At 38.4% G+C, this 27,034-nt stretch overlaps 1 protein-coding gene across 1 annotated transcript in view; it reads right to left on the reverse strand.

The window, feature by feature from the left end:
• Positions 1-27,034, reverse strand: part of LIMK2 (LIM domain kinase 2) — a 1,082,830-nt gene that overhangs the window by 331,682 nt on the left and 724,114 nt on the right. The window contains exons 6-7 of the mRNA XM_044068821.1: positions 7,146-7,251; positions 1,075-1,268 (exon numbers count right to left, since the gene is read on the reverse strand). Coding sequence (XP_043924756.1) covers positions 1,075-1,268; positions 7,146-7,251 — 300 coding nt within the window. The remainder of the gene's footprint in view (positions 1-1,074; positions 1,269-7,145; positions 7,252-27,034) is intronic.

The raw sequence follows: 27,034 nt of genomic DNA on the forward strand, positions 1-27,034 counted from the left end.
AAAACGAATCAGGAGTGCAGCACCCCCTAATGCTGCATTGCAATGTCAGCAATCCAATCACCTGGAGTGGGAACAGGACTCAAGAGGCTTCTGATTTTCCAGCACCAACAGCAAATATGCTACATGTTGGGCCACTGACACTGACGATAACATGATGACCTTGTGCAGGGGGTCATTTGACTGCTTGAAAATCTGACAAAATCATTACCAGAACAGGTTGGCAGACCAGTCAGAAGACCAAACAGAGAATAATACAATGGCAGTTCATTTTAGAGGAAATATTTTTGTTTTGCTGTACTGTGACCTGAAGCACATCTATAACAATTTATCAAACTAATGAGCCAGAAAACACCTACCGCAATGGCACTACATTGTTAATGATCAGTTAAATTAAGTGCATCGTATTTCTGAGAACTGCAGGAAATCAATGAAGACAAGGGGGATCTGTAAGTAATGAAAGTGACAAAAACAAATCTTTATGTCGGTGTGGGTGGTCACGACTTAACCACTGACTGACCAGAGCACAGTGGTCTCACCACCAATCAAAACTGCTCCTAACAATGTCCTGCAACTGTCCTTCAGGAATACACAAAGTGCAGAAACAAGTTTGAATCATGTGCTTCTTACCAGACATTTCAGAAATGGCAGCTTCAACACTTCTGGCAACAGCAACAAACCTGTACATATCTTGGTCAGAAGAAGGACAAATGTCCCAGAGGATGTGCTCTTTCTCCATCAGGTGGCCAGAGACTGTCACTTAACTGTCAACCTCCTTTGTCAGGATGATGTAAATTAACCAGTGTTTTTAAGGGGACAGGGGATGCACTACAGTTTATAATTTAAACAGAATAATACCATCTTAACTTTGCAAGTCAGTGTGTGCTTAAACAGCCTTACGCACACGGAGTCTGGTGTGCAATCACAAGAACAAATGTACATCGCAAGTGCAGAGAAAGAATAAACCGTAGGATAGGTTACCAGCATCTCTCTAAAACTGGGTATGTAAGGTCCCTGAAAAACTGCCAAGCTGTACTAGGAGCAGGCAGTGACTGAGGAAAAATAGCCCAACCTTACCTCAACGACCTTCTGTGCAGTGTGCCTTCATCATTCAAGTTTTTGTTGCTGTCTGTTCGAATGGAATGTGTGGGAGGTGTGAGCTCTAAGCAGACTGGAGAGAAGGATTGTAACCTCTGGAGGCGATGCGAGACAGGATCATGTTCTATAAGCAACCGTAATGTCTGGCTTGACTTCTGAATCAGGTCTTCAACCTATGGTAAATTTTTGGGGGGAAAAGACAAGTTGTCTTATAACAGTTAAAACAGCACCACGCTCATCAAACCTTCTAGTGCACGTTAGTCTTTTTTCCATTTTACCAACATTTTCTTCTTTTCTTTACTTCATGGCATTATGGGTCCTGCGACTTCAGTGTAAGAGTACATGAAAAAGTCCAGAGTACCTGGGATGTAACCTTGAAACATAGCCATAATGATGGCATGTTCAGCAGGCCTGTCAAGCACTACATAAAAATCATGCTAACACTTCAAACTCATTAGCCAACAAATAGTAGCATCACACACACTTCTCTGCCACTTGTATTTAATAATTTTGTTGATTGCCAAATAAAGTACAGTTGTGTAATAACTTAGCATAACAGTAGATGCCCGTCTGGATCAGTGTTGCAGTTTTATAAACTGATGGGATATCCTGCCAAGGACAGCCATGTGTACAGCCAACATAACAGTCTGGGTACCCTCCCCTTGCACCACATATCCAACGTATGACCTCAGCCCACCAGAAGCAGAGGTACATGAGGGATGTACAGATAAGAAGTACCTTAGGACTTTCTTGACCCAGAAAAAAAAGAGCTTAAACAGGCATACAGGAAACTATATACATATGTATAAGTTAAAAAAAAAAGATGTTGAAAAAATAAAGAACCCTCCTCAGTCCATCAAAACATCAAAAAGGAACAGAAAAGAAGGGGAATGGATGTAATATTGCAACACCGATCAGTCAAGACATCTACTGTCATGATAAGTTCTTACACAGCTGTACTACATCCTTCCATGATCACTGCTGCAGTATTACTAACAGACGGGAGATTAGGAAACTTGAACACAGTTGTGATCCAAAAGCCCCAATAAAACAAATGCAGCAAACCTTGCTTTAGTCCTAGAGAAAACATCAATCTTGTAATGTTTTGTAAAAGTGCGAATGGTAGATGCTTCAAGAATAGACCTGGAATTGACTTCCGGTAATGGTGCTGTTGTGAAAGCCACAAGGGGACAAAACAAATAAAATTACAGTCAGGATGATCTGAGGTCCACTTACTTGGCTCATACTGCACAGTATGTAGGAAAGAAGCTGCACAAATCATTTTATGAAGCAATACAACAGGGAAAAAAAACAAGCAGTGCGAAGCTGCCATATGTCAAGAAACACAGGGGAGGAAAGATGGAGAGAAGCTGGAGAAAATGCATCTGTCTGAAGACGATGAACCTGAACTTACTGTGTTAACAATTTAAAAAGAAACGCAATCCATGAACTCTAAGGAGGACAGCTGCATGAAAGAAAATGATCAACAAATGAAGGAAGTAAAAGAGGCCGTCAATGAACATTCTGATGCTCTCCAAATGTTGTTATACAAGAATGAATTACTGAAATCCAGTGTGGCAGCAAACGAAGCAAGACTGCACCTTCTCAATGCAATGGTAGCTGACCAAGACGTTAAGGTACAAAGAAAAAATCACTGGATAACAGGCCTGTCTGAAGGAACAGAAGGAAAGGACTGTTTGACGTTTATGTGATCGGAGCTGCAAGAGTCTACAACATCCCTCTTGAGGAAACCCAGTTGGAATGAGCACACTGTACCGCTTGGACACTACAGAAAGGGGAAGGTAGGCAACTATGACATATACTGATTAGATTCACCACTTACTACCTGAAAGAGTGAGTGTTAGCCTGGTTGTGGAAACATGGAATTAAAACAATGTATTAGTGACAGAGGTTTTATTTTGACCAGGACTTCTCCTCATCCACAAAAAAAATGACAATTACAATTTTACCTGGTCTAGAGTAAATGCTGGCAGCTGAACTGAGATTTGAACTCCTTTATCCTGCCACACTACAAGTGCTCTTTCCCCATGGCCTGTGATCACGTGATTCCCACAAGAACTGATGAAGACACTAGTGGATGCATATAGGAAGGACATCCAGAAAGACAATGTCGATATGCATGCACCAGCAACCATCCAGCACCCTGCATGAATTACAAATAGTAAGTCGTACAGAAAACTGTTACCACGGTTCAAATGATACTCAACTCTCAAATCAAGAATCAAAGCAATGCAGGAACAACATTAAAGACTAGTAGAAAGGGTCACAGACATGCAAAGTTAAATATTACCAAAAGCAGTATGAGTTTTTGGCTTTCTGGTTAGGACATATGGCTTTAACCTTTGGGCATTCTGGTAAGGGAACAAAACAGCACAGCATGCAGAGGCAATTGTATGAAGTAACTTATTAAAATCAGATAGTCATCAACAACAGTATGATGCAGTGAACTTTGACTTAGAATTAACCGTAAAGGGAACACAAGCGTTAACACTTAGTATAGTCTGGAAGGGTGGGTAAAGTTAACAAATAGTGGACTGGATGTCACCACCACTGTTGAACAGAAATGTGGTAGAAGACGAGAGATAATCAAGGAGGCTGGGATATGGAGATAAGTTCTGATACCCAGAACAGGGAGTACAGATTTGATGGTAACAACTTATTTATTTAACATTTGTTTACTGGAGCTCATTTTCAGTGGAGTCCCAGGAAGAAATGCTCCAGACATATCTTTTGAATGTGGGAGGAAACCAGAGCACCCAGAAGAAACCCATGCAAACACAGGGAGGACATGCAGACTGCACAGAAGTCACCCCAGCAGAGAATTGAACCGAAGAACTCCTTGCTGTGAGGCAACACTAACCTCTACTCCACTGCATTTACTGCAATAATATGTGAGATAAAAGGGTAATTAGGTTAAACGGAAGTGGGGAAGTTATGGCTTAAAGGCAGGGATCTGATGATTAGGTAAAATTCATACTTGAGGCTAAATCTAAAAGATGATTTCAAAGTTTGATGCATAAATGACTGTCCAGACATCAGAGCAAGTGCAGACATAGGAGAAAAGTAACTGATGGAGACTGTCCCAAAAATGTCTCATAAAAAGATAAAGTTTACCATCTGAAAGGTAGAGAATGACACCAAAGTATGTAGTTTCTCACACTTTGTTCTTCTCAGCAACATTCCCTCCATATGTTATCAATTGGCCTCACACTCATCAGAAGTAAACTTCGTCTCGCACACATTCACTCCCCGTCCACTCCAGTTCCTCAGACACATACACTCATACTGTAATATCCCCACCCAGTAAAAACCCTTTGGGGAATACTGCTTTACTCCACATTCTCTTAGACCTTCAAGGCCCTACTACAAAAAACCCTTTGGGGAATACTGCTTTCCTCCACATTCTCTTAGACCTTCAAGGCCCTACTACAGTTACTTCACACGAGGAACCCATAATACAAATAACCATGACCTACATATTCACTCTCCTGCTTATATCTATTAATTTCCTTCAACCTGCACACAAAAACCGACAGCAACTACCTGACTGCCACAGCCTCAGTATATCAGACTACATTAATACCAACACAGGTACTACCTACCCACACCCACACACTACCTACCCATAACGCATAACCAGGTCTATATCACTTAATCGAATTTACAATTTATTGAAAACCTATTCGTCGACCCCTATTTTCTTATGAACAGCACTCAGAGCCACTCAATGACAAGCCCCCGAAGCAGCTGTCCTACTAATCAGTAGAGGGCATGCAGTGCTGGAGACCTGGATTGGATAACAAGTTCATTATCAAAGGGATGATCAGAACAGAAGAGAATCACATTATCTACCAACTGAGCTATCCTGGAAGAGCCAGCTTGACAGATTCTGACTGTGCCCAAGTGTAGACAAACAAGCAGGTTCATTGACATCTGGGACATAGCGGAGGTGGGAGGTTGTGGAAGGTGGAAGAGAAGAGTCTTTCAACCCGTGTGTCCTACAATTCTAAAAAAGTGACAGAGAAGATAACTCCAAGCTGCTCTCCATGACAAACCCCACACTCACCACCACTCAGATCCCCACTAGCATTACTAAACACCAAGCCTCTACTGTTTTATGACATTCATTTTAACCAGGTAAGTCTGCGAAGCAGAAACAGAATCTTTTCAAGGGTGACCTGGAACCCCTGTTTTGTGACTTGTTCAGATGCTCATCAGTGTTTCCCAATATAAATAAGACTGAAGGAATCAAACCCAGGACTGCAGGATGAGCAGATACCAACTGCTCAGAGTTCAGCATTCTGCAAGGTGCAATCTACCTTTAGCAGAGTTGTAGCTAGGTTAAGTGGCACCCTGGGCAATCCTCCAACTGCCATCCCACTCAATGAGTCGAGGACAAAAATAAGTCCTCTGTAATATGCTATTAAGCTAATAATAGCTCTTTCAATATATGAAACACCTTTCAGGAACTATAGTATAAAGAGCTCCTCGATACGTGTTAACACTTGCTCAAACACGCGCATACACACACACGCGCACACAGCGCAAGCAAATAATTTTATCAGCTTCAATCTCAATCGTGATCGCTTAAATGAACGCAAACTGCATTTGTACACAGCCAGGCGCTTGCCCAACCAAAGCAAATGCACGACTGACCTCTACAGAATGATCACCTCTTCTACAGTGTCAATTACACCTCTTAACAACTTTTATGTGGGGTTGCCCCATTCATGCCTCCTTAGCTATGGCTTTAACCTTGAGATAGAGTGTCCAACTAACAAAGACTCACATGAAAGGACAATAATAAGAGGCAGAAACTTTAAACCAGTTACAAAGTAAAAGCAGACACCGTGTACCCTACAGAGATTAGTAAGGACCTACATGGCACAACCAATAAAATGGATTAATAATACTATAAAACCGGACACTCTTACAATAACCATTCTTAAGGTGAATAATCCAACAAGCTGTATAATAATGTAGCTAGAAAATCAAAATGCATTCAAAACTGTTTCTTCAAAAGAGACAATAAAAACAGCAGTATATTCAACAAACATACATGAAAAAAATGTAAATAAACCTAAAATATTGTGACAGCTGTTCAAAGAACTGAATGAGGGGACAACAAATACTACTGCAGAACTGCAAGACATCTAAAAAGAAAAGCAAGCTGTAAGTAGAAGTCTGAGGCAAGTTTTAATGGGAAAAGCTGGGTGGGCAGCAGCTGGCAAAAATACCCACCAAAGTGCTAAACGAGGAATACACTGTGGGTAACAAACTAAAGAGTTTTTTCATTTTATGCAAGGATGCTGGGACATGGGGAACTACAAACAATTATTAGGCCTGTTCCTAAGAAAGACCATGTGCCAAACACTGCTGGTCTCTCTTTAAACATCTGCCTTATGTCAAACACATTCAGGTTCAGACTTGGCAAACGGGGAGGGGGGGTGCACACCAGCTGCCTAAAAGCACACAGCCTATGTAAACAGAAATATACATTTGCTCAAGTAGGAAATAGTCACAGAAAAGTGACATACAACTGACAAATGTTCAAGTCACTTTTCAGGACCATGGGGAAGGGGTGCACGTGTGTGCTTAGGCACACGCATCCTTCAGGGGTTGCAAAGCATGCTATTCTGCCAGCTGACAGATTTGTGTCATATCCCAGACACAAAGTTGCATACACAAGCCTAAACAATGCTGTACAATAACAAACAGACACAAGTACTACATGCAAATATTCACACACAAATGTCACACAGAAACCTCTGCACTTTCCTAGCTTACACAGCTTTAAAGCCAAGGAAAGCTCCAAACACAGTACCTGCTCACCCATCTGCACATCAAAACACATTACATATGATATTAAACATCATCACATGCAGTGAAAAAAATTACTTCTGGAAGCAAAATGCAAGACTTGTATGTACAACACAAAACAAAAACAAACAGAGTACAGGATCTGGTGCTAGTCTGGTGTTCACATCCTCACATCACGCTCTACTGCAAGCATATCTATTCCTATTTACCTCATCCACCAATAAGTGTCGGACTGGGGTGCCATTAATCTCCAGGATTCGATCTCCAGGATGAATCATGTTGCGGACTTCAGGATTGATGAGTGATCTGTTCACTCTGAAAAAAATCAACAACAACAAAAAAAAAGTGTTGAGTTTACACAGCAATAATGTAGTATTTAAATTTTGTACTAGACCAGCTGCTTAAATCAAACCACAAACTCTGAGGACATGCAGTGCAGCAAAGTAATTAATTCCATATCGTCAAAAGCACAAGGATGTATATCACTTGGTTATGTATTTCAGCAAAAAAATCAAAACCTACAGCTCTTTAAAAAAAAATCATCTGTATACTGACGAAATACTAAAACCTAAATAAAACAGATTTGTAAAATACTGAGGAACATACATTATCCTAATTAATTTCTGCTACATCTACAATTAAATTCTTAATTTTCTTTACTAATGTCTTATGCACTACAAAAAATCCTTCCACGTGCTAAACAATGAAAACATTCAACGCCTGTTTGCACCACATATCGTCATTTCCGTAATGACATGTCTTAAGAATGTACGGTTTTGAAAATAACTATGACATCACAAACCAAGGATCAGCATATAATCAGCTGTGAGGATAGCTGTAAATAATTCTTAACAGAAACACAATACTATCTACTAGCCAAGTGTCAGACCAGAATATTTACTATCCGTATGTTAGTGGCATTATCATGTAATAGTAAGAGGCGTTTATAGACTCATAGATTAGTACTAGGCTAACTGCCCTTGTGTGCCATTTTAAGCCTAGCCAATTTTCTCTTGTGAGACTCAAACCCTGCACCTTGTGTATGGAAGGCAAACACCTTAACCATTAGGCCACCCTCAATGTTAAATTCATTGCATGTTGTTAACGATATACGTTTACACCTTCTACGTAAGGCCTTGAAATGCTTGGGGAGGGTCTACAAACATGGTAAAATTAGAAATAGTAAAAAATACAAGACACTGTTGTGGAATGCAACAGACTTTTCAGTGACTTTACTGCTAAAAAAAAAATTAACAGCACTCCAAAGACTATTATCAAGTGCAACTTCATTGATTCATCCATTTTTTTTCAGTCGAACACAATCCAGTTATCACATCAAAAGAAACCATGACAGTATGGAATGCTAGCGTTAAAGAAATTAAACAGATGGTGTGCTTTACTGCTATATGTTGTACTATATTTTGGAGCTTTTCTCCCCTGACCTCCACTGAAAATGGGCTTCTACCCACTTGCACTTTCCTGGTAATCAAATGCCAATCAATCAATCAATAAATAAGTAACATAACTGTAACCCTGATTATTTGGTGTGCTACTTATTTAGTCATGCTGAATGTCAAGCACTCTATTGTACTCTATTATTATAATAGAGAGTTGTTACTACAATATCCCATTTGTAACCCAGATTATTTGGTGCTCTATTTATTTATTCATGCTGAATGTTATGCACTCTATTACTATAATAACTGAACTGTTACTATAATTTCCCATTTGTACCCCTGATTATTTGGTGCGCTATTTATTTATTCATGCTGAATGCGATATGCTCTATTACTATAACAACTGAATTGTTACTACAATATCCCATTTGTAACCCAGATTATTTAGTGCTGTATTTATTTATTCATGCTGAATGTTATGCACTCTATTACTATAATAACGAAATTGTTACTAGAATATCCTATTTGTACCCCTTATTATTTGGTGCGCTATTTATTTATTCATGCTGAATGCGATATGCTCTATTACTATTATAACCGAATTGTTACTACAATATCCCATTTGTAACCGACATTATTTGGTGCTCTATTTATTTATTCATGCTGAATGTGGGTCTATATTAGATAAACAAAAGTTCATCTAACTGAACGCTCACATGAGCAAAAATCCAGAAACTCGAAACTGCAACTGTGGGGGGCTGTGCCCCCCACTCCCCTCCCTAAATATATATTCAAACTCCGAGATCGCACTACAGTGAGGAAAGGGCAAATATTCCCATCTTCACTGTACCGCGATCTCAGAATTGCGGTTTCGAGTTCCACAATTTTCGCTCATGTGAGCATTCGATTAGATAAACTTTTGTTCATCTAATACAGACCCGCTGAATGTTATGCACTCTATTACTATAATAACCGATTTGTTACAACAATATCCCATTTGTACCCTTGATTGATTGGTGTTATATTTATTTATTCATGCTGAATGTGATATATTATGATAATAACCGAATTGTTACATCCTATTTGTAACCCTGATTATTTGGTGCACTGTTTATATATTCATGCTGAATGTTATGTGCTCTGTTACTATAATAACCGAATTGTTACAACATCCCATTTGTACCTCTGATTATTTGGTGCCGTATTTATTATTCATGCTGTTTCTGACTTTTAATTTCCTGCTGAGAAGAATTCCATTTAGAATGGTGACCAGGGAGAAAAGTTTTGGTGAAAATGATCAAGCTAGTAATACAATTTTAAGGTGCAATCATATGACACAAGGCATTATAGCAAGTAGTACAATGTAGAAAAGAATGAACTTGTAACAATATACAATGGAAATACACAAGAAAAGGATCATTATCTCTGTAAAACGATTAAGAATTACTACAGCACAGCTTCCCGAATTCTTATTAAGTCACTGACAGCTGTGCTATTCTGACAAAGGGACAACACGGTCTGACACACACACACACACACACACACACACACACACACACACACACACACACACACACACACACACACACACACGCTAGGAGACAAAGACAAAACAGATAAAAATTTACTTCAAGACTTTCCTAGTGGAAACTCCAGATGGCAAACACTGAAAATTAATCAAAATGACTCCCCTTCCCAGTCAGTTTCCATGTAAACATTAGTTCTGACAGAGAGAAAAACAGGGAGAAGTTGATATTAAATGGCCAAATACAGAAAAAAAAAACATAGTGCAAGTAACTGTGTATACCAAATTATGTCAGGGGTGAAATGCTGGGAAGAGACATGCTTCGGTAAGACACTGTAGTTTAAGAAAATGCACAAGAGAAGGGTGCAAACAGTAATACGGTAAAAACAGAAAAACAGGGAGAAGTTGATATTAAATGGCCAAATACAGAAAAAAAAAACATAGTGCAAGTAACTGTGTATACCCAATTATGTCAGAGGTGAAATGCTGGGAAGAGACATGCTTCGGTAAGACACTGTAGTTTAAGAAAATGCAGAAGAGAAGGGTGCAAACAGTAATACGGTAAGAAAAATACTGTTGAAGGTTAGCAGAGAATACAGTAAAGCACGTACATAAGTGGCAGTGCTGGTAGAAGGGACAGGTTAGTAAGCCGTGTGGCTACTAGTTGTGACAAGTTAAAAATGCAAGGAGTAAAACTGGGCTAAGCATGGTTTCAGATAGGAAGCAATGTACAAGGGAAGGGCAGTATAAACAGAATGATTTGGAAATGGCCATCAACAAATGACAGAAAAGGAGTGAAAGAACAGATGGTGAAGGACTGCACAGCTGTGTAACTAATTTACCATAACTGTAGATGTTAGAGTAAGGTCACTATTGCAGTAACCTGTTGCATCACTGGTTAGCCCACCAGACTAATTCTTTTTTAACATATGCTGACACTGAAATCACTGAAATCACTGTCTACAGGGTCTCACATTGCCTGTCCTGCATCTTCCTTAAGAATTACTGTAGCTTCCTTCTTACTGGTTAATGGAACCAACAGGATGGTCAAAACTATGTGACCTACAATGCTGAGAACCTATCTGGCAGTCCAGTGAATCTTCGCAGTCAAATTCTGAAAGAATATAATCAAGCAAGGATTCCACTTTTTTCCCCATGGCAGGAAGACTGACAACACTAGTGTCTAGGAGAGCCACTAGGAATATTGTTTCCTGGCTATGGCACAGACTAACTTCTGTAGACTGATGGGAAACCATAGTCTAACACAGACACTGCAGAGTGTATTTTAGAGCCCTCTGCATTTCCTCTAAGGATTCGGTTTGGATGAGGCAGATATTCAGGTAAGGGAAAATGTGGATGGTCTTGGTTTGGTGGTGTGCTTATCACTGGGCCACCCATTTGGCGAATACAATGGGAGTAGTAGCTAAACTAAGCAGGATGAATGTGAAAAAGCAGACCCCCACCACCACCACAAACCTCAGAAATTGCATCCTCTGAATACTACAATATATAACTATGCATCTTGTAAGTCTAGGGCTATTAAGAATGCAACTGGGTACTTAGAATGGGGAGCAATGCCTGCAAAAAAAACATTCTGAATTGTTGAATTGTGGGGTTTTCTAAAATTTTAGTTTTGTCAGATCCATTATTCATATTTTCAAAAAATGAATTAAATTATCACCACTTCTTCTCTTGGTACTAGAGAAAATCTGGAATAAAAAGCCTTTTGTTTCTTGAGGTACTTTGGTCTCTTGGGCTACCATTTCTTCTTGGATAGATTTTACCAGCTGTTTTTTAGAGCTACTTTACTCAGGGTCATCACTGACAAATGCATTTCTGCATTCCTCATGTATAATGCACAGTCAATTTCCCCAAATGACTGATTATATTAATACATAGATAATTCATGTATTACAATGTCCATTTGATTTTTAGCACAAGTTCACAGACAGTCATTCCGAAGCTCATGACTTTTACTGTTTCTAACAGTTCTAAAAAGTTCAACAATATTAAACCCTCTTCTCCATACAGTTCCTTAATAACACTCCCATTCAGGTAGAATCCAGTACTAAAGTTCTTAGGCGTAACCATCGACGATCAGCTTAAATTTGACTTGCATGTTAATAACTGTATCAAAAAGACTCATTCAAAACTAGGGCTCCTTTACTGTAACAAGAAATTCCTTACCTCTGAAGCCAAGATTACTCTCTCTCTTATCTACCTTCTACCCAGTCTAATGCACAGTTCTCAAATTCTCACAAATCTTAACTCAACACTCCTGACCAAACTCAAATCTACCTACAACAAGGTAGCTAGATTTACTGCCCAACAAACCTATAAATCCCATCACTGTCTCTCTCTAAAACACCTAAACTGGCTTGAATTACCCCACCAGCTTCTTCTCTCTCGGCTCCAGATCATCCATTCTATCCTATGCCAGCCTTCCTACTGCCCAGCACTATCCTCTCTCATCTCCCATTATTCTCCCTCCAGACCTCTCTGAAGCTCTAACCAAGACCTACTACAAATCTACAAACTTAAGTCTAAAGTTGGACACAACACGTACAGCTATCACCCCACTACTGCCTGGAACAGGCTCCCACTAGAAATCAGGACCCTTACACATCCTAAACAATTTAAGACAGCCACTAAAGAGCACTTTAAAAGTCACTGGTCCTACCACTGCACTCGCACTCCTTAAATATCCCCTACTTCTCATACCTCAATCTACTTTCTGCCCTTAACTCACTCTTCTCACTAGCTCTCTAATCTTCCTTGACTACTCTTTCTACTGTCTTCTAAAATCTATTAAGCAAATTGCCTCTGAGAAACATTCTGTTGCAATTGTCTTGCCTTTATCCAACTGCACTATGATAAAACTGGGTTTTTGTAACCACTTACCCCAAAAACTATATTCATCTTAATGACATATTTCTTTTTATACATCTTGAAATAGTTTTGCTATACTCCTGATTATTGACACTGTACAACACTGTACTGCTACTTAATGCCTTGTAATAACCCTGTAACACTGCTATTTAATGCTAATTTATAATGAAAATTGTACAATATGTTGGAGCCTTTCACCCCGAGCCTCTGCTTAAAAAGGGCTCTTCAGCTCAGTCGGACAATCCCGGTCAACAAATGTAAAATAAATAAATAAAGTCCATGCTGTTAAGTAAATCTTCCATTCAACTTCAATAAATGAATTGGTCCTACCCCATATGCCTTATTCATTAATCATTACTCACTCACAAATCTTCAGTTTTTCATCCTGAAACCTACCTTCAGTAATTTCCACTAAGTTCCACTCCATATTATGCAGCTCTTCTACTATCTCAAAAACATCCGCTATTGTGGGCACTTTGTTTTACATTTCCTAGTTATTCCTTTGACTTATTTATTTATTGTAACAATAAAGTCCACCTACTGCATCTAGCATTGTTTTCCATTTCCTAGTTATTCCTTTTACTTATTTATTTTATTTCTTTTTGTAACAATAAAGAGCAAATACTGCATCTAGCATTCTAGACCTCAGAGACCACTGGACTCTATTCAACAAATAATCATTTCTTGATAATTGCTTCTTACCTTCTGTTAAGTTCTTTTTTAATTCCCTCAGTTTATGACATTCACAAAAATATGATACCAGTCTCCCACTTCGTTTTGATTCCATCTCCAACACTGGTTTAGAGCTTCCTGAAAAATTTACCTAGGTTTGTTAAATGTGTAAGAATACTTATACTAAAATTTCCAGCTAAATATCTGAAATACTCTTGATTTTATCATTCTTTTTGGTATCTCACATACTTTTTCCCCAAGATTCCTTCAGACCTACATCATTTAGTGTTTTCTCCCACCCCCAACTCCATGTTTGCCTCACGTTCTAGCCCCTATCATTCATGAATGCACTGTACAGTCTAATCTCACGCTGCCTCAGTACATCCAAAATGCCTCTGTATTTTAGCCACTCTGTCTACCATATTTCATATTTCTCTCTTAATCCTTCCTATCCTTAGCTGTAGCCAGTATTTAATCTTAATGTTTCTTATCCACCATCTCTACGCTACTAAGGTATTTATTGCAATTTCTGGGCTATCCAAACCAAATGGCCTTATTTTAAAGCTTCCCCTACTTTTCATTACTTCTCTCATATTTTGGGTCAGATCTGTTCAAACTCCACCTCCTGTGTCTGCATTATTCAACTTCCAGCACACTATTATTTCTTCACGTATTCTATTTTGTTTCTCCCCTGTTAGTATTATTTCTTTCCAATTAGACATGTATTCTTTGTTTTCTAACCGATAATTATCTTCACTTGTACATAATTACAATATTCTTCCAAATTTGGGATATTAAGATCTCCCTCCTGGGACTGTTTTGTCATTAGCTTCCAATTTACTCTGGGCTTTTTCCCCTCCCAAACATATCTTAACACCTCTTTCTTCAGCTCTTTCCATGTTTACATACGACAGTCTGCCCTCTGTATAATATAAGTGGTGTTATAAACATTTTTACCAGTAATAGTCTGTGATCCAATTCCAACTTTTGTATTTCCCACCTTTTATCATTACTCTCAACTTACCTCTCATTTCTTTCCAAGTCTTCCTTGGAAGAGTTAATTGCCTTGGATGTTAGCCATTTTCTTAAAGATTTAAGCCTAGAGTGACTCCACAAATAGATATCATTGAACCATTTGAAATGACGGTGCTTAATTCATACAAACAGCCTTTGTCTTTCCTACATTCATTTTATAACCTGCTATATCTGTGTAGTCGTTTAGTATCTCAAACAATATTGGTATGTGTCTCTCTGGATTAGCTAAGTATAATATTATATTATGTGCGAAGTGTGCTAGTTTTTGCTGTTTTGTTACAGGTTTTCCATCCTTGTACCTTTGACTACCTTTTTTTTGTGGGCTAAAGACTCCAAAAAACTGCAAACAATAAGGGGGGTAGAGGGCATCCTTGCTTTGTGCCTCTTTCTATGTCTATCTGAATCGATCGCCTGCCTTTAGCCTTACTACAAGCTGTTGAGCCCATATACATATTTTTCAAAAGATAATTTACCACAATTTTTTTGCAAAACTACCCACAGAAAATTCCATTTAACCCCAATATTACTAAATCCCTTTTAGTTCACTCTACATCGCTCTCTGTATTAAATCCACTAACAATATGCTATCAAATGTCTGCTTGCTTTTTACAAAACCATATTGAACTATTTTTTTTTTTTAATTTGGGAAGCTTTTTAGCTAGCCTATTATCTATTATCAATGTAAACATCTTATAATCATGGCTCAAAATTGCTATCAGCCTATACTACCCTGCATGAAGTGGCTCTTTGCCCTCTTTTCTGATTACCGATGTCACAGCTTTGTTTCGTGAGTTAGGGGTCTCCTTTACTATTGAATAACTTCCTCCAAATCAGTAATATCAATTTCTTGATCTATTTTCTATATATCTATGGACAGTCCATCACATCCTAGGGTTTCACCATGCAGTACTCTGCTAATTTGTTCTGTTACTTCCTGTTCTGTAATTGGATAAACTAACAATCGTCTCTCCTCATCTGTGAGGTGCTCTACATACTTCACTGTTTTGCTTCTCCAATCTAAACGGTTACCCCGTTTGTTTACACAAGATGTCCTAAACACACTGTGCTTATTTGTTGTGTATCTTGCACCATCTTTGACGTTCCCTATAGCTCTTTCTACCTTTATTGCAACTTAATCGTTAATATTCTATGAAGGCCTGGGGTACTGAAGTACTTTAAATTTACTGCTAATTTGTGCCTTTCCATAGATTTCCCCTTGTTGCTTCTCCCATTCTAGCTGCAGCTTGACTAGCCTGTGTTTTACTACTTCAGTTACGCATCTTTGTTCTGTAATGCTTTAATTTCCTTCACGGCTATTTTAACTCTCCTTAGTTTGCTCCTAACATTTATATCCCTCTTCCTTCAAGTATTTAGAAATCTTAGCTTTAAAAAATATCTCACTTTCTAATTATATTTACCTTGCAATCTACCTGCATCTCCACTTCTACTTTTATCTTTTCTGGCAATAAGTGTTCTTTCATTTCTTAGATTTCCACCAATTACAGTCTGCCCTCCAATAACGTTTAAGCCATGTTTAATGATGGTGCCTCTAATTTGCAGTATACCAGCGAGTGGTCTGAAAGGATTCTTGGATGTGTTTCTACTTTCTTTATCAAGTGCGTACACTCTTGGGAGATATAAATCCTATCTATCCTGGATTCCATTCCATACTTACCTGAACAGTATGTATATTCTCCAACTCAAACTTGCCCTTGCCTATATCTGCCCAACGATGTAGCTTACATATTTGCTTTAGCAACTTTCTCTCAGTATTTATCAGAAGGGATCCTGGCTCCATCTATATCTTTGTCTGTTATTAGATTTCAATCCCCCGCCATAATCATTATTCCTCGCTGAAAATTAACAATGCCACCCATACTACTTTGTAAGTTGTCCCTCTCTGTCCTCTGTGGTAGACACATGCTTTCTATCATAATTCTGTGCTGCTTCCAGTTATCTGTTACTGATATATACATGCCATACTTGTCTTTTCAAATCTACTTGAGAATTATTATTCCTGTGCCCCTCCCTGCTATAAGCATTACCCCTCTTTTCCTGCTTTGATATGATTCGGTGTATTAACCTTCTGCACTACATCGTTATAGTTGTATTTCACTTTCCTCTTTGCCCAAATGTATTTTCTGCAATACAGTTATGTCATTTCCTGCTTTGTGCATATATTCAATTTATTTATTTATTTTTGTGTGCATGTGTTCTGTACTTCCCCAAGTCCATAAACATTCCAAACAAGTTAAGGTCTGGCCTGGATATACTATGAAAAGCTCATTGTATTGTCCACTAGGAGCTCCTTTCCCCTTAACATTTGTTAGTCTAATGCTGGGCACTTCATTACCCGCTCTTCTAACTTATATTTAGATGTTTGCTCATCTACAAGTTCCCTATCTTGTATCCCTTGTAGCTCTACTTCTTTTAATAAATACAACTAATTCAATTTTGATAATTAAATTAAAAAAACTCTAATCAACAACAAATACGTGTAGCTTATAAAACTAGACAACACAACATTATGCACTCCTCTTCCCTCATGCCTAAACATGCTACAATTCTTCAGTTCTGCATAGGGCAGAAGCATCAATGCTACCTGACAACTAAAAAAATAATTCATGTCACCTTGAGCTCTTCCTTCCCCCCACTTTCTTGCATATTGCCCTTGTTTACTACTCATTACGTCACTGAGCTCTGCTTTTGCAGTCTTTCATTCTTTATTTAAATGCAGTCCTGCCCTCTAACCCTACTTTGTGTCCTAACTTGTAAACTCTTCCTAGCAGTTGTACTTCAACCCTTTATACACAAGTGCACTGTCTTTTGAAGGGACTTCACCTTTAAATGGAGAACAGCAGTGGCTACTAAAGGGTGTTATTTAGTACAAAATCATTGTCTAAACCACTCAATTCTCTGTATTCACACTCTCCTATATCTAAGCTCTGGTAACATATCCGTACTCTCCAGACCAACAATTCCCTTAGCAGATTAGCCAATAACATCATTTAAATTTTAAAGGCACAATAAATATGACACATTTAATTACTAAATTTTAACAAATTAAGCAAGTTTAATATGCTTCCTTCTTCATTTTCTTTTCAAATTCTATCAGTCTTCTTGCTGCTCCATGTCATCCACTACCATTTCCAGTGTGCCTTCTCTGAATCTTTTCAATTATACTCCGTGTGTCTTCCTGTTTCCTTCGGTCTATCCAATGTCCTTTTCCTGAAGGTGAGGAAGGGCTTCAGTAGCCACCTTTCCACTAGTCCCTTCTTTCTTTTGGCACTTGATTCTCCCTCCAGTATTTTCTTCAGAACCGCTGTCTGCTCCAGTGGTTTGTACTTGTCTATCTTTCCCATGCTGCCTCTGCTTCATCATAGTCCATGAAAGTTTTCAGCCCATGAGGGAACTCTATTTTAAAAATCACCAGAAATACCATTTTGAATTTCAGGTTCAACTCTCAGCATTGCTTAAATAGTGGAATTAATTTATTCTTCTTCACATGAGTGACTGGGGGAATAATTGTTGTCCACAAAATACAGCTATTACCAACCAAAATTTGTTAACCTTTCCTCCATAATAGAGACAGAAGAGATTATTTTATTTTAAAACTCTGGAGTTTTTTTTTTACTATTGCTCTGGGGAATTGTTTTGCTGTCCCTGACATCTGATAGACCCTTGTTTGCTCTGTCTATGGGGAATATGTTCTTGATGCATACCCGTCCATTCACAGAGTTTGCCTTTAATATATATCAAGCAGTCTCTTCCTTCTATTCTCTCAGGGACATTACTAACAGTCAAATTCTCCCTCTACGTTCTATCCTCCAATTCACATACATTTATTTTTCAGGAATATTACTCCTTGCTGCTTTTAAATCTTTGATTTTCCTTGTGGTTTCACTCTCGCACTGTTTCAATGCTGTCAGCTCAGTCAAATTCTCCAAGAGGGCACCTTCCATCTTGGCCATCCATTGACTTGTCTTTTTCATATAACCCTGTTGGGAGTCAGTAAATTTTAATCATCTCTGCATACATTCTGTCTATCATTTCATTCAGTTCTTCAAATTCTTTCTTACTGTCCAAGACTTGTGATTTTGCCTCCGTTAGTTCCACTGTTTTCTGCTGCTGCTGCTCACTTGGTTGCCCCTTACTACCTGCTTTCTTTTGATTAGATGACTATATGGTTTTATTCGGTCAGTCATATATACCAAGGCTCCCTGGTTTAGTTTTGCATTGGTTTTAATGTTTACCAGCTCTCATAGGGGCGATTTTGTACTAGTTTCAACTTGGGAGGGGAGGAGGGAAGAAGCAGTGTGTGGTTTTAGCTGGGCACCATCACCAGAAGTACTTCTTACCAGCTGTTTTTGATCTTTTGCTACTTCAGAGACTTCCTTTTTTTGAGGTTTTGAGAAAAAAATAGTCTGTACGTCTTGGATACAATATTTAATGCCCATTTTTCTGTGGTTATGGTGTCCCACTGTTGGCAGTAAGTGGTTAATTTACCTCCTATGCTTGGTCTTGAAAAGGCTGGGGAAGGGAGGGGACTATTGTCAAAACTACTCCCCACTGGTGGAAGGGTCCTGTTGACCCTACTACCTCTTTTCTGTCTTTGCCAACTGTCTTTCAGTAGTTTTTTCTACCTCTGGGTTGTTTCCTTATTCCTTGCCTACTAGAGAACAGCCCCCCCCCCCCCTTAGATGGGGAATTCCTGTTGCATTGTGGTAGAAGAGGATGCAATGTGTAGGGTCCAAACAACAGCTCATTATCCAGGGGAGCAATGAGCAGCTGCACCTTCACATCTTCAGAAAGATACAGCCCCCTTAGCAATAAATGCTTTGTAAGGATTGACCCTGCAGTGACAGCTACGGAGGGTGCACATACAGCATCACACCCGTATTTTATAACATGCCTTCCCAACTGCTGCAGGCCCTAATCTTGCTGCAAGTCGGAAAGATACAGCCCCCTTAGCAATAAATGCTTCATAAGGACTGACCGTGCAGTGACAGCTACGGAGGGTGCACATACAGCATCATACCCGTATTTTATAACATGCCTTCCCAACTGCTGCAGGCCCTAACCTTGCTGCAAGTCGGAAAGATACAGCCCCCTTAGCAATAAATGCTTTGTAAGGACTGACTGTGCAGTGACTGCCATGGAAGCTGCACATACAGCATCATACCCATATTTTATAACATGCCTTCCCAACTGCTGAAGGGCCTAACCTTGCTGCGCAAGTTTAGTTTTTTTCCTAAAGTTCCCCAGAGTTATCAAAGGCATTTCTTGATACTGAAGAATATAGGTTTGGCAGCTGAGAGCCTGGAAAGCTGGAGTTGCTGAAACAAACACGGTTTTCCCATCTCTCTTCACCAATCCACTTTCTTTATTATTTAGGAGTGTACTATGCCCTGCAGCCAGTCTAGCTCACTTAGCAGATTTTAGGAACACCATTTCTCGAGCTGCAAGAGGATTTTTACATAAAATTTATGAGGGGCATGAGCCCTGTAAAACCAGTCAGTTCTCTTAGTGGCTGGGGTTTGAGAGACTAGCGTTCAGCTAGTAGCCTCAAGGACAACTTGGATAGCTTCCTGGACTGGAGTAATGGCCACTGGTTTTAAAAGGGCAAACCCCAAACGTTCTGCAGCCTATTTCAGGGAAAAGGGTTGAGGCCTCCTGTACTTGCTGATGGAAATGCTCTTTCATTCTCATAAGGGACAAAGCATCTTCAAAGGACAGTTTCTCCTCTGATAGACATTTACCAAGTTGCCCTTGGTGTCTTCATTATAAGGCAAAGAGAATATCTGAAATCTACAATCTACACCGCTTCCCTTATTCTTACAGACTGATAAGTCTGTATCTCTCACTGAAGACTTCTCTCTTCTTCTTCCATAATGCTTGGCTCCTGACACAGAAGGTTTACTTGGATCAGGTAGAAAAACCTGCAGAAACTACAAATACTTGTACCACCTTAACCATTCTGGTGAGGGGGTAGGGGGATTACGGACTGGAGACCGAACACGTGGGAACTTATGCTCGGCATAGATTCAGCTCTCAGACTGGGTCTTTGGTCTAAGAATGGCTACTAGGATTTGGGAAGATAAGGGGAGAGATTTCTAGATTCTTACCTTCTAATCATGTAGACATCCTCCTCAACAATGTCTTGGCTTCTCCTTGCTTGGCAAGTAAGCAATGCTCAAGCATGGATATCTCATCTTTTCCAGTCGAATTCATTGGTTACTTGGTCCACTGAGAAGTGCCAGTGACAAATGTCATGGCAGCCTCTGAAGCAACTTCACCAGAAGACTCAGCCATGGTGAACACCAGGTTTGAGGACTGGTCGAGTGCCTCCGTGGTACTGATATCCTCAGACCTAGGATTCATAACAATACTATACGGACTTCCTGCTCTTAGCCCATCTTCTCCTTTCATTTTGATGAAACTGCTGATTGGTGTACTAAGGGAAGAATTCCACAATCCTCTTTATTCCAAAAGTCTAGATGGCTACACTCTCTCTTAAAGTGTTTGGCCCTAACTCATAAAAAAATACTGCAGGCTCTGACATCATACTTCAACCCTAAGAAATACACACACTGACTGACTGTCTTCAAGTAATATACATCTTTTACAGAAGCACTTGCCCCCTCTGAGAGTCGGTGGCAAACTCAAAACCTCAGTGTAGGGAAGACATCATACAAACGTCTACAAGTTCTACTCAAGTATCTACTACTTTACAAAATGTTTTATATACATATATACACACACATTTACATATATACATATATATATATATATATATACATATATATAAATATATATATATATATATATATATATATGTGTGTGTGTATTTATATGTATAACATGTATCCTTCATCAACACTACACTATACCTAGCAACAGGAAACAATTACAATAATTTTGGCCATAGCAAACTTACAGCAAGCATCTTCATAGCATAACCAAGAAATAAATAACACCTGAAAAAAGAGGGTCCCAAAGGCAAAAATCTACTCTTTAATAAAACATTAACAAATAAAACATACAAGTATTGAGCGCTTTCATCCCAAATACATGGGGGACTTCATCAGAATACATGATAAACACTGTCAAGGCTGCAATTAAATACATACTTCTATGCTCATAACTGAAACAAACTAATCTATTAAGATTAAACAAGGTGCATTCAAGTAAGTTAAGCAGAATTCTTTACATTAAATAGGTAACCCTATACCTTCCATTAAATTACTTTACATTAAAATGTTTCACCCTATGCCCTCCAAGGTATTAATATAGTATTTACTACAACCAGAATTTTTTTATTTTGCTTTCCAGAATTTTTTTTCTCTTAAAACCTGCAAAAATTATAAAAAATCCTAAAATATAATTATTATTAATATTATTTTTTATTAATTGTCAAGCTGTTTTTTCGCTCTACTTTTTCTCGTATCTATAATTTACCAGCCTTTGTTTTTAAGACTGGTGCAATAGATAAAGAATCACTTAATCCAGGCGAAAACATTACAGCCAACCTAAGCTGCCACCGAAGTTCCTTGTTACTTAATAAATTCTTCCAATCACCCCAGTGAGGATCGACTTTAATCTGATCAACTATCCCAAACACAAACTTCTTAAAATCCCCACACTCAAGAGTATGTTTATACAATGCATTGTTTTCCTTTTTGTTGACAATATCATAGACATGTTCATAAATTCATGTTTTTAATGGACGTTCAGTTTTACCGATGTAATAACTTGCACAGCTTTCACATTTAGCCAAGTATACTATTCTGCTAGTGGTACAATTACCTTTCTGAAAAACATTTCTACTTTTCATTAAGTTGTCTAAAATAATTTTTGTTTCTTTAATGATAAAGGCACATTGACTACAACAACCACAGGCAACCGTACCCCTATTACTACTCATATAGTTAAAAGGTAAGTTTCTTGAAATTAGCAGTAGTTTTTGTAATACACAGAGGTTCAGTTCCTACCAATTTATGAATATCTGGTTTTGCCTTAAAGATCTAATAGCATTTCTAATCTCTTTGGAATATTGGTTTACTCAAGAACATAGGCTTTCTCATATTGTTTTCCATGCCTTTGAGCTATTCACCTACGACTAAGATAATTTGGAAATTGCTAAATCCATTTTCTCTTAAGTTGTTCAGATGTAGAGAAAGTAAAACTTTTTCAGCTACTAAACCAAACCTTAATTTCAAGAAGAGTTATATCAAAACCATATTCCATAACATTTCATAATTTATAAATGCATACTTATAGCACAATTCATTATTTCTCCTGTTCCTTTTTATACTATGTGATAATTCCCTCCACAGCACACCAATCTGGGCAAAATATCTGAAAAACAGCCACAAAATACCATCCATTTACAACATATTATATGCAGTTTATTGTAACACTTAATGTATACCTTGCACCAATAAAACAAGCTTTGCTACTTCAAAAATCTCTGATGTTTAAATGTAATTCTAATCATATGGGATGTGACTGTACTAGGGCCTACAATGTTTCTCAACAGACGCACAGGAAATTATGACAAAATTACAAGAAAAGACAGACTTTTATGAATGAAGGACAAACGCCCATTCTCCCATATTTTTATTTATTTATTTTACTTTTGTTTACCGGGAAGGTCCAGCTGGGCAGTATGTTACCCCATTTCAGCAGGGGCTTGGAGATTAAAGTTCCAACATAAATACAGTAAGAGTATAAACAGTTACAACTGAAATTAAAAGCACATGAATTAAGAAACAGACATTAAAATCAAGTGTGTGTGTGTGTGTGTGTGTGTGTGTGTGTGTGTGTGTGTGTGTGTGTGTGTGTGTGTGTAACTTATAGAACAACAACAATGCTAGGAATCACCTGGCAGTGTGAACATTGGCTCTAGATGTCTGTCACTTCTGATGTGATATCCCAACCCCATGTGAAAAAAACTTTTAAAAAGGGGTTATGAACAATCAATGCATTTATACAGTGTACAGTCATTTATAAACTCATGCTTCAAACATTTTCTACTGAAAGACAGAAGGGCACGACTCAGAAAGTGATATTTTCATCTAAGAGTTAGAAACACTCATAGGAAGTCTCACAGGCAGAATCTGAAAATGAGCCATGAACGTAGATAGTAAGGAATTGAGAAGAGGTATGGCAGGGGATAGGATTAGGAACAGTGAGCGATCCTAAGAAAAGGTATTACAAGTTTTAATGTGAGTATACAGAGGCATTTGTGTAGATGGTTTATCACAAAATAAATAATATATTCATTTCTAAGAGGGTCACTGCAAGCAGAAAAGGTAAAATCCTCCCACCTCCAAAATGCACCTGAAGACTTTTCATTCATACATATAAGTTTTAATAAAGTTATACATATCTTTACGTACTGTACTATGTAGCCTCCTACACAAGATGCTTTATAGTGTTGTGTGTATATCAGTCTATTTTTGAATTATTTACACTGTTGTGTGTGTCCCTTCCTGCCAAACTGTGACTTGGCTAAATACGGTATAAATCTACGGTCACCACTACAGTAACTTCTGTCCTAACTGTATTGTACTATGTGGGTATTTGTGGCCCACCTAGTCAGCAATTCAGCAAATTAACAAATAAACAAATAAGGTACACTACAGATAAATATTTTTTTGCCCAATAATATGCTCCTACAAATGAAACACTATTATCTCGTCAACTATTAGCAATACCAGGCAATAAAGGAGCAACCGAACGTCTGAATCCCATTCAAAACATTCCAGTGGTACTGCATAATGATTACATGGAGAGAAAGTGCTAGAAAGCGTATTATTACTCTGTAGACTGCTTTGGCCTACACCTTTTTCACAAGCATTCTATAACGCAACAAACGAACAAACACTACAATCTCAGATCCAGGCATGTTTCCTTCCATATTAACAGATACCTTTCTTTACCTGCCTATGTAAACTCTAGCTGCTTGCTACATAATTCATATGGCTATGACATCGATATGGATCGAAACAGTTATCACACTAGCTAAGGTGTTACATGCAAGGCTTCTCTGTGACAAAAAACACATATCCTAAAACAGACTTCAGGGTCACAAAATGAATGCATTTTAAAAGGAAACCCTTGTATTACACTTCACACCATTGGTAAGATGAAAAATAAAATTGAATGTATTCCAATGTAGGTACTTCTTTTTTGCCTAACATCTAACAAAACTGATTTTTGCACAACTTCCAAGATACTGGCTGACTGAGCAACAATTTGAATAGAGCTCTCCCCTGTGAAAACCAAGAAATTATTAACAAATTCAGTTTACATTTGAATAAAGTCACTTACTGGTTAGTAATTACACTGTTTGGATGCCAGCAAAGAAGAAACTTACAGACAAATGAGGGAAAATTGACCAGAAAAGAAAAAAAAAAGCTCTGGCTGGGAAGAACTCCGCAGCTGTTCAGGAAAAAGCAGTACAAATTATAACTTTAGCTCAGCAGATAGCTTTCAACAATTTACGGTGTTAAAAATAAGTGGGACAGTGGAGGAATATATAAAGTCAAATGAAAAGGGCTAAAAAAATAGAAACATATTTAAGCTGCTATTCAGATAAGTTGATAAAACCGAAAAATTAGAGAGTGACATGAAAGAAAGGCTAGCTGAATACAAGGCTTCTCGAGAAAAAATGGCTTGAGCACATATACAAAAATCTGAGATTTTTGGCTAAACCAGATAAATCAAAAGTAAACTGTATTAATTTTATGAAACTGCAAACAAAGCAACTGGCCTGGTGTTCCACAACAGGATTTCTTAATTAAGAAGCCACATCATGTGTATGTTCCAAATCTGCTATGAGAAAGTAGCAGAAATGTATATTATTCATAAACATGCAATACTACTAGCAGAAAGAACTGCTTTTGGCAAAACAGCTGCAGAAAAGTATCAAACATTAAGGAAACCTATATGTTTCTGGAAATAATTACACCTAGTACACTAAGCAAAACAGAAGCAAGTTTAATATGACAATCAAGTGATGTGAACATGAAGTGTGACATTCAAGTTGCCGTATCAAACTATCATCAGAGTATGTTTTCCTGAAGGATAAAATACATTTTTGGACAAGCAAAAAGCACAATCCAGCAAGCTGAAAGGGATTCTGCTTTTCAACCTTCTGTCAACAAGAAAGCCCACATAGAGATTTTGCTAGTGACACCTTTTTGACTGTTAGACTGTTCCAAAGGAAAATGCTGAAATGGTAGGAAAAAAAAAACAGGTGCTGACTAGTAGAATTGGGTACTCTGGACTCTAATCAAAGACTGGTGTTGGAACACAGGCTAAAATTTTAACACTGATATTAGTAATGGTTAACCTTAAATTCAGAACAGGTAATACTTGTGGGTGCAGGTCTTGATTTGGAGCAACTGCTACTATTTGGATGAGAGAGTTCCTTTTTGAAAAGTAGATACAGTGCTGTGAGTTTGCTGAAAGATAACGGGAGATAGCAAGTTTTGAGAATGTATTAGTTGTTTCTTGGGAATTCTTACTGAAGCAAGAACATTTGGAAAAATGGGACACGGCTCAGAGATAAGAAGAAGCAATTACATACTAGTTCAAACAGCCAAGTTGTAGTGTCTGCATCCAAGCTTTAAGACAGAAGCATATTTTCAAAACAGCTTTCACATATGTAATATACTGGAGTAATAACTTTTCATCAGAATGTCTGCTGTCAATATTAAAGTACAGTTTTGTACCTACCATAAATGTAGATGTTCGAGGATCCCATTGCTGCAGTCCTTACTATTGGGTAGTCCGCTTATCCAGTCAATACCAGAGTATAAGGCTGGCGTCGGTCAGGGCGCATTAGACCGTCAGGGTACTATTGCGCAGGCCCGACGTCATATCCTCAGTCTTTTCTTGCCCCAGATGTCAGAAGACCCTAAAAAGACAAGGCCCCAAAATACCTGCACCAAAAATATGTACAATATATACAAGAATATATACAAAAATATCAGTATGTAACCTCACCTACACAACCACCCCTAAACACAGAGGGAAGGAGGGAGTTGGACTGCAGCAATGGGATCCTCGAACATCTACATTTATGGTAGGTACAAAACTGTACTATGTTCTTCGTTCCCCATTGCTGCAGTCCTTACTATTGGGTAGAATCCCAAAGCAGAGGTAAGGGAGGCTGGCAAATCATAAAGAAGCAGGAGCTGACAACATGCCTTGCAAAACAGCTGTGGCAAAACCAGCCCTAGACTTAGAGTAGATAGGAAGGTGATAATGCTTAGAGAAAGTATGCACTGAACTCCAAGTAGCTGCTTCCAAAATATCCTTGGTTGCCACCCCCCTTAGAAATGCTGTTGAAGTGGCAGTAGCCCTAGTGGAATGAGGCCTAATCCCAGCTGGAATCTCCTTGCCATGATGGGAATAACAAAATGCAATGCAAAAGCCAATCCACCTAGAAATAGTTTGTTTTGACACAGGCTTGCCCTGTGAACTCAAAGCAAAAGAAACAAACAACTGCTGAGACTGCCTAAAATCCTTAGTCCTGCTTAAGTAATAACGCAATTGCCTGTGTACATCT

This window comes from Protopterus annectens, chromosome 4.part0, assembly GCF_019279795.1.
Source record: "Protopterus annectens isolate FY-2018-M chromosome 4.part0, PAN1.0, whole genome shotgun sequence".
NCBI classification, from domain to species: domain Eukaryota; kingdom Metazoa; phylum Chordata; order Ceratodontiformes; family Protopteridae; genus Protopterus; species Protopterus annectens.